The 14,111-nt window shown below is 40.2% G+C and overlaps 1 protein-coding gene across 3 annotated transcripts in view; it reads right to left on the reverse strand.

Moving 5' to 3' along the window:
• The window catches only part of ADAMTS19 (ADAM metallopeptidase with thrombospondin type 1 motif 19), a 217,564-nt gene that overhangs the window by 21,077 nt on the left and 182,376 nt on the right, over window positions 1–14,111 (reverse strand). For all 3 annotated transcript variants that reach the window (XM_020797556.3, XM_020797558.3, XM_020797555.3), the window contains exons 17-21: window positions 13,837–13,994; window positions 12,403–12,556; window positions 9,809–9,944; window positions 3,947–4,151; window positions 1,767–1,919 (exon numbers count right to left, since the gene is read on the reverse strand). In XM_020797556.3, the coding sequence (XP_020653215.3) occupies window positions 1,767–1,919; window positions 3,947–4,151; window positions 9,809–9,944; window positions 12,403–12,556; window positions 13,837–13,994 (806 nt within the window). The remainder of the gene's footprint in view (window positions 1–1,766; window positions 1,920–3,946; window positions 4,152–9,808; window positions 9,945–12,402; window positions 12,557–13,836; window positions 13,995–14,111) is intronic.

Genomic DNA, 14,111 nt, shown 5'->3' on the forward strand with positions numbered 1-14,111 from the left:
CTGATATCCTGTTGCACAGTTATGCAAACAACATAACATTTAGATTCAAACTGCCATATGTGAAGAAATTGCCATAGCATTATGCGTTGCATGCCTGACCTGTAGTTATGGAGAAAAAAGACTGGAAGCCCAAGGCAAGGCATAACAAAATCAAAAGGTCATAAATAACCACATACCCATACACAAAAGCACCAACCATAAATACCCCATTTGTATAAAACCTCTCTCCCAGGAACATTCCAAGTGTAACATAGGGCATGTAATACAGGCGTATAATGCTTGTATTCCAGCCAGATGGATTGCTCTAACATATCACAGCTCATCCCTCAGCTACCAGAAGGAAATGGTGCTTTGTACAAGGACATTGCACACATGTATACAGATGAACCAAAATACCTCTTAAACACTTCCATCTTAGACAAACTTTCATAGAGAAACATGCCAGTCAGAGAGCAGCAGACCTCCAAAAACCCCAGAGAGAAAACATTTAGGTGAATGTTAAGCTAGGGAGGTCATGGAAAAGCTTCTAGTAAAGAAAACAAAGCATCTACAACCTGGTAGGGCATGTTGTGTGCAAACACAGCAACTACCGGACACTACCAATATTAGAGGAAGTGGATCATAAGTATGCAGATCAAATAGTGTTATACCTCCCATGCCAACAGACCGGTTGAGCCATTCACCTGGATCACTCCAGCCTCATTCTCACTCCAGTAGTGAAAAGATTAGCACAGTCTGTAGGGCAATGCACGTGTGAATCTCTTGTGCAGCGCTTGTATCAGCTCTGCTACATTCTATTCATTCACTCATTCATTCATTTGATTTATAAATGATTTTAAAAAGCATGTTTTGGCATTTTTTGGTGATCATTCAGCACAGAAAATCAGGTTTAAAGCTGAACAAATAATCAAACACACACACAACTGTTTAAATTCTGGCATAATACTACTACACTGTAGTATGCTCTTAGCTTTACCTCCTAATACAGATACAGCTAGCATCTTTATCCCATTCTTCTGTTTAGTTTGCTCTAGCCTTGTCCTCCACAGAAGAGTCATTATGTAATATATTGCAATGGCTACTGAAAAATTCAAATGTTGGTATTAGAGATGGGGACGTCTCACCATTTTGCCGAGTCATCCTGCTTCGTGAGTCGTCAAAGTTGACGACTCATGAAGCATGAAGTTGCCCCATGAACCAATGAATAACAAATTTATTCATTGATTTGTGGGGGTTTACTAAGAAAACACACACACACCACTGCCCCCTCCACCCCCCGGCCAATACCCCTTACTGTAATTGTCACCGCCACTGCTGAGGTCTCCATCAGGCCTCCACAGCCACAGCCTGTAGAACGGGAAAAGGCTGCCCTTTTCAAATATGGCGGCTGTGGCTTCATTTGGGTTAGGAAAGCTGCAGCTGCCATCTTTGAAAAGGGCAGTGGTGATAACTACAGTAAGACGGTGTTGGCGGGGGTGGGGCTAAGGTAGGGAGAGAAAGGGGTGGGTGGGTGGTTGCCTATCGGCCTGCTGATCAGCGGGCCGGTAGGCAGAATGGAAAAGCCATAGGATGGTTTTTTTCTTCTTCGTATGGGGAATGAATAAAAATGGGGAAATATTCGTCCCTTTGCATTTGTAGGGATCTCGGGATCCCACGAATATGAAGGGACAAATAATAATGAATCAGTGATTTTAGACGAGTATCATGATCTGTTTTTTTATTCGTTCCCCATGTCTAGTTCGTATAAATTTTAAAGCATATAATACCTTAGACCAATCTCCCATTCTCCAGACATAGCACTTGGAATAATCTTCGCAGTCTTCTGCTTCTCTGGGTCGTGTAGACAAAACACACTTCTTCCGAGGATTGGTGCATCTTACAGTCCGATGTCGTATGCCTTTTCCACATTTTACTGAACACTGCAGCAACACGTTTAAAATGAAACAAGTAGTACATATAATGATATTCTATACAGGAAACAATTTTTTTCTTTTCTTTTTTGAATAAATAAAATAAATAAACAATGCAGCAGAAAGCAGTTTGCTTCACACTGTTCTTATTTCTGAAATGGTAGATAAGTCAGATAAGCAAATCATGACTTAACAAAGCAGAAAGAATGCAAGATTCCTGCATTTAACATTTACAAGCCCTTGAATCCAACAAACCTAGACTTGTTTATAGTGGGCACTCGAGACACCTTTGGGGCCAAGCAGCCTCATCAAATCAGAGGCTGGTCTGCTTGAAGGCTGATATTAGTGATCTTTGTCACTACCAGCACATCACATGTACATGGGAAATAAAGATTTGTAACTGGCACATATATAGGCCATTCTGCATAATGGGATCATAGGTACTGTATAGCTTTATCTCATCCTTATACAGTGGTACCTCGACTTATGAACGTCCCTACTTGCAAACAATTTGAGTTATGAATGGCTCTGCTCGCAAAAAGTTGCTTCGACCTGCGAACGGAGCCTCGACTTATGAACAAAAAAAATTATTCCTGCCCTTTTTTGACCTAAGTTTACCTTAGGTCAAAAGAAGTAAAAAATTTTTAAAAATCACCCCCTAGTGGTAGAGTACAGATTAACCGGCTTTGCATTAGTTCCTATGGGAATTAATGCCTCTACCTATGAACAGCACCTCGACATACAAACGAAAACCAGCAGAAACGGATTAAATTGTTTTCAATGCATTCCTATGGAAAAGTTTGCCTCAACTTACGAACTTTTTGACGTATTTGTTTTATTTTTATTTATTTATTTATTGTATTTATACCCCGCCTATCTAGTCATTTCGACCACTCTAGGCAGCTTACAACATAAAGGATAACAAGTTCAATGAATACGGATTAAGTTCGTAAGTCGAGGTACCACTGTATACAAAATTCCTCGATTTACTAGCTGATATTTGAAGACAAGCCACAGATTTGAGAACTGGATTGGCTCAGATGATTAAATAAAACAGAAACAACATAAGGTTCCTGCATCTGTATACGGTCCCTCTACTCTTCTGTTGCTCCTTTCTCTGCATGGGTGGGGAATCTCCTTTAAACCAGGACTGTCAATTAACCATGGTTAATTTTAACATCCTGTGTTTGACAGTTTTCTAACAAGCTACAATATGGTTTGCGTTGGTTTTCAAATCACAGACTGTTTGGAAGTCATTAAACACATGTCCCAGCTGAGATATGGGAAACTGGTTAGCTGCAGCTTCCTGGTTTGTCATGTCAATTCACATTAAAGGGATGGACAAAGTAGATGTGAGCCAGGATTTGATCATTAGGATATAAAAGAAGGAGAAGCCTTTTCTGTGGTTTTTTGTACATCAGCTCTGGAAGGCTCACCTTGAAGAGATACAGCTAGCATTGACTTTACAACCCTTCCAACATTAGATTAAGAATTGTCTATCACCTCTGATGATTCAAAGAATTATGTTTTCTTGTCTGGTCTGGCTTGCCATTTTTATAATATCTAGCTAACATTCCTAATTGGCCAAGATGGCAAAGCACCAGGCGAGGTGACACTTTGCCAGATTCAAACCCCTCCCAGCCTAACAATGTTGGTCTACGTTCATCCTGGCTTGCTTTGTCCTGGCATTATGGCCGTGTCCCTGGGCTGCAGGAGATCTGGGTGTAGCATAACTCAGCTCCTACTCTGTTCTTTCTCTGACCCTTTCCTGGCTATTCTGCTGGCAAACCCCTCATCCATGTATCTAATGTTAACCTGGTACAACCAACATATCCTTGAGTTAGGATTTTACTACTGTATTTTGTTTAAACCATTTTTAGATCTATTCTACATAGCCCTCTTGTATACCTCTGCTGGATGAAAGCAGGTTGAGAAATGTTTCAAGTATTTTTCCTCTCATTCATCTCCCACAGCAATTTTGACCAAATAAATTTAGCAAACAAATTAAAGAGAAATGCAAAAAGCATATACTGCACCTCAGACCACACTCCTGCCTCCCATACTGTCATGCAGTCCTGGCCTTCACAGCGCTGTGCTGAAGTAGGTTTGGGACCAGCACAGTCTCTTTCACGGGCTCTGATCAAGGTTCCATTTCTGAGTTGCTGAGTACAGGCCACCTGCCTATTCTGGGTCCCTTTCCCGCACGTCCTTGAGCAGGGAGTCCATTCTGTCATCATCCACCTACATAAAAGATATCTTTTAAAAGTCTAGTCAAAGATCTTATGAGCTGGTATAGCTCAGCTAGGTGGAGCAACTAGCTGCAAAGCAATGGCCTGGGAATGTCAACTCTAACAGTGCCTCCTGGGAAAGGGTCCGGACATGGTTAGTTCTATATATTGTGCCACCTGTGCAGCCCTGGACAACCTGCACAATCCCAGAGCACCACCAGAAGGAGGGGACTCACAAACCACATCTGAGTACTTTATAACTAGAAAATGGGAAGATAGCCCCCAACTCCTGGAATGAATTGTGTGACAGATAATTATGGATAATCCAAGTCTTATTATCTTTTCGGAAATGTAGGATTATTCCTCAAAGTATTTGCCAGTGCAGTTCAATTTTGTTTGTTTGTTTAAAATACATTTTAATTCACATGGTCATCCTTACATTTGAGAAAATAAAATCATAGCTGTTAAGCTACATTTTTTCCCCTACAATTCATTGATACTGCTTGGTTTTAAATAGAATTATATTTAATGTATTCGCGAAGGCTTTCACGGCCGGGATCTAATGGTTGTTGTGGGTTTTGCGGGCTCTTCGGCCGTGTTCTGAAGGTTGTTCTTCCTAACGTTTCGCCATTCTCTGTGGCCGGCATCTTCAGAGGACAGGAGTAGCACTCTGTGCTCTGGTGCAGTTTGTTAGGGAGTTTGTAGAGTAAGTAGAGATAAAAGTACTGTAACAGTATAGTAGTAAAGAAATGATAAGAAATGCAAATGTTGATTAATGCAATTTTAATGTGTAAAATGACAAGATTAATATGTGTTATGTCACAATTAACAATAACATGCATGCATAGACTAGGTAAAAGAGTAAAAGTAAATGTGATTTAAAATGTATAACTAAGAAATGTATGAAAAAAATGGTTTGAAAATGGTTAAGTAAGTCCTACGTTGTTCATGAGGGTAAACCACTGTACGTTTTACCCCATGGAACAAATTTTCCAAGGGGGAGGTATGTGGCGGAACCCCCATGTCACACCTGTCCATCATGGTGAGCTGAACGGCAGGAGCCTATGAGAGGACAGGAGGGGCAGAACCAAAAGGGATAGACAGTTAGCCAGTTCGAGAGGAGAGCTGGAGAAAAGAGGTTGGAGATAGGGAATTGAAGAGAGAGAGTTAGGAGATTGAATTGAGAAAGTTAAGACAGAGATTGGAAAGTTGGAATGCTAGAGAGAATAGGAAAGAGTATAGAGGTTTAATAGATAATCAGAGAATATTGCAACAGTGAATAAATACATATACAAACCAATGTGAAAGCAAATTATATTTAATGAATAATTCTACATATCTGTGATTTTCTCCTGTGATTTGCATGGCATTTATACTATCAATAAATCTGTTGTATTGGCAGCACGTGTCTAAGATATATATTTGGTATTGAGTGAATAATACCTGGTGGCAGCGTGAAGTGAGGAAACACATCCAGAGGATGGACTTGGGTTTAGTGAAAATAAACAAAGGACATTGGGTGGACGCGACACCCACCCACACAGACCGGTACCTACTCAAAAACTCCAACCAGCACCACAGCAAAAAAGAGGCATAATCAAAACACTGGTAGACCATGAAAATCGGAACTGTGAAGCTCAATTTCTCATCACTGAACTCAACTGTAAGAAGGAGGGAGGAAGGGAGACCCCTCTCTTGGGAGTGCTGTCCCTCTCGCTGACTGCTGAGAAAGAGACAGACCCCACCAGTTCCCCCACCCCGGAAGACGAGACCTCCTGGACAGGACCTGGGGAATTTGAAGGGAGATTTGAAAAGACTCATGATCACAGAATCCAGGACTATCTTGGCGGGCGCGGGAGAAAAAAGTCGGGAAATAGTGGAGGCAGGGTTAGGGGATATAAAAAGGGGGGAAGGAGAGTTACCAATAGGCTGGGAATTGATTTGGGTGGAAGATCCATGGACAGGGAGGACAGAGAAACTGTGTGTCCCCAAGGAGGAAGCGGATGCTCGGAGGAGGCATGAGTTAAACCCCAAGCCACCATACTGGGGTGAACAAGAGACTAAGGAGTGGATGAGGAAGTTGAGAGAGGAAAGAGAGAGAGTGGAAAGAGAACAAAGGGAAAGGTTAGACTGGAGAATTTGGGAGAACCAACAGAGAGAGTTCCTGGAGTCCCGTGGGAGACAGGGGAACCCCCCAAAGAGTATGGCTGGGTGGACATTTGAGAAGAAGGCACTATTCCCCTACTGGAAGGAAAGGAGGGATTATTACTGAACTCTGATACCCCACTGGAGTGGCCCGGACTCTGGAATAGCCAGGGTAAGAACCCTTTCAAAGTTGACAACTGGAACCCCCCTTCAGACCTGTTGTCAAAGGGGGAGAATGTTTGGAATGTTTTGGTTGACACTGGACTGTTATTAAATACCCCAATAAACCAAGAAGAGTGGGTGCATTCTTTGAAAAAGAGTCGGAGCAAACTATTGAACCCTCACATCAACCATCTGAATTGGGTCCTACAGGCAAATGGCTACTCCAAAAATGAAACCACAAGAGCCATCAAACCAAGGAAACAACACCAAACTAAAGAAGTAAAATAGCCACCCACAAATAAAGTATTTCTGCCATACATCAAAGGGGTCACGGACCACACTGGAAAACTTGAAAAAACACAACCTACAAATAGTATTCAAGCCCACCACAAAAAAATACAACAAATGTTATGGTCAGCAAAGGACAGAAGGGACCCCCTCACCACTTCAGGAGTATACTGGATACTTTGCGGTTGTGGCCAGGTATATATTGGAACCACAAAAAGAAGCATCCACAACAGAATCAATGAACATGAGAGACACTGCAGACTAAAACAACCGGAAAAATTGGCAGTAGCTGAACATACCCTAAAACAAGCTGGACATGAAATTTTATTTCAATATACTGAAATACTGGACAACAGCAGCAATCATTACATTAGACTGCACAGGGAAGCCACTGAAATCAACAAACACCAGCAGAGCTTCAACAAAAAAGAAGAAAGTTTAGAACTCAACAAAGCTTGGCTCCCAGCACTGAAAAATACAGCCTACAAAAGGTCAACGAACTCTACCCAGCCACAAGGACCGGTGATCACTACACAAAAAAGACCAGCTAACGGCACCCACCAATCACAGTGACAGATAATCTCTCCTTATCACAACAATACACCCACAACAAAAACACACTGATCACCATAATCACCCATCTCCTGAAAAGGACAAAAGCTGATCCAACAGCTATAAATACTCAACTCCCAAACAAACTGCACCAGAGCACAGAGTGCTATTTATTTATTTATGTATTTATTGAGCACAAAGTGCTATTTATTTATTTATTTGATTTGTACTCCACCCATCTTGTCTATAAGACCACTGCCACTCCTGTCCTCTGAAGATGCTGGCTCCAGAGACTGGCGAAACGTTAGGAAAAACAATCTTCAGAACACGGTCAAAGAGCCTGAAAAACCCACAAGAACCAAAATTATATTTGTTGATTAGAAGCAAAAGGATTCTGATTTCATATAGGTCTGAAAAGGCATTTATTCATGTCCTCACTTTTGAAGTTAACACTGAAAATCTGGAGCAAACTTCTGATGGTGGGGAGGGCAGCAAGAGGAAAAAGTAAGAAAGTCCTGTTGTAGATTTCACTAGAACAATCTTGAATTTAAACTTAAGACTACAATACTATACCACCTATTTGGCAACAGCTCCCATTGAAATCAATGGTACTTCCTGCTGAGTAGAAGTATACCAGATTACAGTGATGACTTACAAACGTCCCTACTTACGACCATTTCGAGTTATGACCAGCTCCAGCTGCAAAATTTTGCTTTGACTTGAGGCTGGAGCTTCCACTTATGAACAGAAAAAGGCAGGGAAAAAGGTGGGAAATTCAAATTCTAAATGTTGGTGGCGATGAGGCTGCTTCTTTGTAGCTCTTTCGCCCCAGCAGTCAGAGAGTGTGTGATTGGAGAAGGCTGCCTGGTAAGGTAAGGTGCTGTTTTCTGCTTTAAAAAACTGTTCTGGGTGTTTTTGCAGCATGGTTTCGGGCTAGGGGGTTATGTTCCTGTGTTGGGTCTTGGGGGGTTTGTTTGTTTTTTTGTTCCACCCCATTTCCGATGGGTCTTGGGGGGTTTGGTTGCCTTTTGGAGTGTTCCCCCCCCATTTCCGATTGGTCTTTGGGGATTTGTTTGTTTGTTGGTGCTTTGCTTTTTCCCCATTTCTGATCTGTCTTGCATGCTTCGCTTGCTTTTTACATTGCTCTATCCCCATTTCCGATTTGTCTTGCATGCTTCGCCTGCTTTTTGCATTGCTCTTTCCCCATTTCCGATTTGTCTTGCATGCTTCGTTTGCTTTTTGCATTGCTTTTCCCCCATGTCCATCTGTCTTGCATGGTCTGCTTTCTTTCTCTCCCCCCCCCCCTTTGGCCGGAAGGGATTAATCACATTTCCGATGGGTCTTGCAGTGATTTTTTTGGTGATTTTTTTTTCTTCGGCTGGAACGGATTAACTGCATTTCAATGGCAAATGGTGCTTCAACTTACAACCATTTCGACTTACGCCCACCTTCTGGAACAAGTTAAGTTCATAAGTCGAGGCACCACTATATATTATCAATGTGTATTTTAGCAGACAGTACAAACCCCTCCAAAAAGAACACATAGAAGCATGCAAGCTTCCAGTTCTTCATAATTCATCATTATGTTCAATGGCACCTAACATCTGGCTTGTAGTGGTTGCTGCTCATTTTTTAAAATATAAAAGCTTACTAGAACTCATTTCTGTCTCTCACCCTGAATAAATTCTTGGTGTGTCATAAAGACGAAAAATGACTGACAAAACGTTAGGAAGAAAAACCTCCAGAACACAGCCAAACAGCCTGAAAAACCTACAACAACCATCGGATCCCAGTCGTGAAAGCCTTCGAGAATACAAAAATGTCAGTCTTTATATAAGTGAAGCTAGTGAAGCTAGAGGATTATTTTTTTCAGTATGGTACCAGATTTTAGTTCCTTGGAAATAAAGGAGCAAAAAGACAAGAAAAGGTGCCTCCCTGTGTGTCTGCAGACCACTATATGTATATAGCCAAGTTGTCAGAGATGTCTGGGAACCAAAAAAATTGCCTTCACGGGCCAGCATGACCTCAACTGAGTACTAATTTGTTTGGTTTCATGAACACATATTTGAAGTAGTGCTAACTAGCTTTTCTTTCTGGTATGCTGCCAAAAAGCAATATATCTCAAACACAAACATAAGCATCACCTCTGATGGTGACTTCAGTTTAAAAGTATGTAAAACACAATTTATAGTTACTGTGCTTAAGGAGAGTGGAGGGAATTTCTGTAAATGACAGTAGCAGATAACAGATAGCACTAATGGCCAATTAGAGGCTCACATACAACATGGGGGGGGGGTTGCTGATTTTTTTTTCTAACTGAACACCACATCATTCCACAGTTTTTAAAGTGGTGGTGCCTGGTGTCATCTTTCAGTGCTAAAATAAAGGATATCCCAGAGACCTCTGTATGGTTTCAAATGCCTTTAAAGCACCCTGTTGTTCCATCTGGGGGTACACTGGGATAAGTAATTTGCTCTTCATATGGTGATCTGTTGGAATCTTCATTCTGTGACTCATTATCACCTTGTTTGGCAGGGCTGCTCATTGCATTTCCGGACTTGTGGCTCAGGTTTTGTTAAATATTTGCATTTCTTGTTGTCCACAAAACTGATATTCTTATTCATAATTTTCGTGCAGGAGACTGTTGTCTTTCTTTCTCCTAATAAAACATAAAAAAGAAGTTTGTTGAACTAAGGAAAATTTCTGATTTAGAAAAAAGATTTTCTCAGGCAACTGTTTTCACTAAAACAGTTTTCAATAAAACAGTGACTAGGTGCCAAAAAAACCAACTTCGTGTATGGTCAGGCTCTTCTTCCTTTGAACAGTCAACTCCCTTGCCATATCATAAGCTGCCTGTGGAAGACCCTTGGGTTCAAAAGAAACTGGCCACACAACTGGCAGGGGGCTTTCTTTTAATAAGAACAAGCCCAAGTGAGCACAGGGGACTAGTTTGCAGGTCTTGGAATCCCATCACTACTTCCCATCACTACTATTTAGCATTAAAGGAAGAAAACCAAGTATAAAGAAAACAAGACTAATGGAAAACTCAGATTCACACACTTACTTTTAGCATACCCTATTTATTTTTATTGTTGTTAAAAAAGAAACCTGAATTATAGAATGGGCTTAGAAAAACAGAGCCTACAATTCCCATACCAAAAAAAAAAAAAAAAAAAAAAATTGATTTAGAACGTAAAGAAAAGCAACATGATTTATTAGTCTCTTCTCTCTATTTAATCATATATATCAGCAGTCCCCAACTTTTTTGGGACCACGGACTAGCTGAGCCTCTGATGAAGAATGGGGCACCCCCCTGTGCTCGTGCGAGCACTCTCAGGCGCATGCGCAAAGTGGGGGGGGGGATGTGCGCGCCAGCACCGACATGAGCACTCCACCACTCCTTTGCGCATGTGCAGAAGCGCTGCACACCCTCGTGCCCACCCCTTTGCTCAACTGCATGCGTGAAGGGAATCTGTTCAAAAAAGATAGTGTACTAAAATTAACACCAGGTGTTGCATTATTCTGGTAAAAATTTAGGTTAGTTGTAGTAATTATACAAAAACTAGAGAACATTACAATTATTTCCAAATCTCAACAATTGCAAACCATTGGGATAACATTTATTTACTAAAATCCTCTTGCTTAGTTACGCAAAAGATGTAACTTTGGGAGGGGAGCTAAATACCTCAAGTTAAAAAATCTCCATAGACCTTATCAAACCAAGCCACACAAAGGAAACTTCTTAAGTAAAGCCAAATCACTTCCAAAAGTTAAATCTTTTGCAACTGGAATTTGGCCATTTGTTATATTTACATCTTACCTATCCCCACTGAATTCAAGGTAAAGTAAATGGATCTCCTATAAATATCATTGTGAAGTGGGTTAGTCAGAGAGAGTATGACTAACTGCCCCAAGGTCACCTTTTGAGCTGCACAGATAGTAAATGGGGATTTAAACCAAGGTCTCCTAGGTTTCCCTAATCCAACACTCTAACTAACCACTACACCACATTGACTTGTATATGACGAGCAGTGTAGACAAACTCATTCCTTGGAGTAGCTCCAGGCAGAAGAAAAACATCATGTGCTATACATAAACAGATTCAACATTCTTAGGCCAAGTTCAATGGCACTTTTCTATATCACACTTGCAGGAAGTTATAAGGAAGGGATCCAGCTATTTGGAGGAAATGCCAATGTAGGAAACAAAACTTCCCTTGCCAACCGCATACTCTTATAAGTGATTGCTAGTGACTGTCACACCGATAATTCTCCAGAGAATGCAGCCTCAGAGACATTTTAAGAAAAAATGGCACCCAGCAAGAAAAGCAACACTGAAGCTACTAATGTTGAAAATGCCCCTCCTCCCAATGCACATGAGGAAAGTTATGAGAAATTATAATATACAAACAGCATGACTCAACAAAAGTTCCTTCTGCTGCAGCATTTCAGGATGCTACTATAGACACACTCAGACAGCTAATATACAGTATCAGACCTAATATATCAGACCTAAACATTTAGGTTTGGACAGTATACAACCCTGAAATTCAGTGGATCTGATTTTAGTTTAATTTAAAGTCCATGTATATAATATTTCCTATGGTCATCTGTGAAGATGAACAATCTGCACATGCATTCCATTTGCACAAAAATATTACCTGTCATAGAAAAATATGAGCAAGTCTCTACAAAACTTGATGCATGCTTCAGACAAACTAGATCTCAGCTAAAATTTTGGGTTGTGAGGTAACTTGCTTTGAAATTGCTTCCAAAAATGTAAGTCACCATAAAACATCCTAAGGACTGCTATTCCTCAGTGTAAAGGCATGAAAAAAGTGTCAGAAAATAAATATATAATGCCTAACAGTTCTGAAAAAAGACAAATGTCTACTTTAGCAAAAATTTCCCTGCTTTAAAGGTCTAATCATTATCACAATCTTTGATTATGATTATAATTAATAATTTTATTTAAATCTGGGAAGAAATGAAGTTTTTTTTACAACAATAGTGTCAAAGTGGTGATAAGAGATAGCAGTAACATATCAGTGAAAGCAACAAACACCAAATATTAACACAACATATATTTATTTATGACAGATTATAAAACACGGTTACCTCCTCCACACACAGCATCACAATCTTCCCAACCTGAGTGTGTCCACATAAAAAGTGGATCAGATATTTTGGAGCTCTGATTCTCAGGGACAGGATCCAAAGGAATAGTATATTCATAGTGTAGTCCATAATTCTGATCTTGGAAAAGCAGGACCTGCAACATAAAAAATATAAGAAAATACAGGGGGGCTAGCTATCACACAATTACAAAAAATGAAGTATACTTGTGCAGAAAGGCAGTACCCCTCTGTGGTAGTACAGATACTCAGCACGTTTAAAGCCCTAATTTCAACCTCCACCAGCTGAAAGAATTTCAGGTTGCAGAGCTAAGGGATCCCATTTCTGATGACCTGGCAGCTGTTGTCAGCAGCACTCAACCATATCAGATGAAAATGTGGCCTTAACCAGTCTAAGGAAGCTGCATCTGTTCATATGTGCAGAGGAGAAATAGCTTGTGCTGTCCACTCGCTGATCAGTGGTAGTCAGTTGCTGTTTTGACACCCACAAAATACATCTAAGAAGCTACTCAAAACATCACAGGTAAAATCCGAAGGCTGACATGGATTTTTATCAACACACGAAGGAAATTTTTGTTATACTTCTTTAAGCATAATGCTTAATCCTTTGATAAACTGAGTGAGATATACAGAGATATGTCGCTAATTAATTTTAGTGATCCGTAAGATTTTCTATAGAAATGCAGAAAAGTATTTATTTAAGCCGCCACTTCAAACGGAGTAGTCACTCTACAGCAATGTAACAAAAATATGCATAAGTAAAGATGTCAGGGGAACTTTAGTCATAGACATTATCTGCAGTACTCATTAGACTGCAAGAACACAGTAGAGGTGTCGTCTCCTCCAGCCCAAGGATTTAAAATATCCACTAAACTTTTATTTTTAGAAATACATTTAGAAACACATTTGAATCATAATCTTACTTCATGACTAAATTCTTGTTACACTCCAATAAAAATAGTAGTGAGCATTGTGTGGTTACAGGGAAAGCTAATTCTACTTTAGCCAACAGTTTACACCATTTCCGTCATCAAATTTAATTTTTTGTCTTCTTAGTTCTCTAGTTTAACTCTGCTCTTAAATTATTTGGGGGTGTTGGCTAGCTAGTTGTATTCAAGTGGATGTACTGTATATGTCATGTATCTGCATAGAATCTCTCCAGAAAAATGACAAGCAAAACATTGGAAGTGGGAGTTTTGTGAAAAAGTGTTCTGTAGTTCCACAAGTGGACAATAATACCAGGTCTTGATACTCAATACTGTTAAAGTTCAAGTGTATCTGGAGTTGTGAAATCAACATTTTACAAGTCATTGTGTGACCCTGAATTATCCAGTTCCATTGCATTAGGAACTGTTTAGTACATTTATTTAACTTCATAATTTAAAACAGTTTTAAATGATTGTTGATGCTACCGTACCAATAAATGTAAAGGTGATGTGGTTGGACCTTTGGCAGATATTTTCTCCCATAGACCTCTCCTAACATAATGGACAGTGGTACCCGCAATGTTGAATGTTCCAGAATGTTCTATCTTCCAGTCACTATTAATAGATTGTTTGCTGGCATCTCGAAGAGCTGCAGATACATTGGGAAACAGCACAGAAGAGAAGGATTCATTTTTCACATTTTCCTGCAGTAGTATTGGAATAACGTTTTTTTCCTAGACTGATGGAGCTGTGGGATCCAAATTAA

The sequence above is a fragment of the Pogona vitticeps genome, chromosome 2, assembly GCF_051106095.1.
Source record: "Pogona vitticeps strain Pit_001003342236 chromosome 2, PviZW2.1, whole genome shotgun sequence".
NCBI classification, from domain to species: domain Eukaryota; kingdom Metazoa; phylum Chordata; class Lepidosauria; order Squamata; family Agamidae; genus Pogona; species Pogona vitticeps.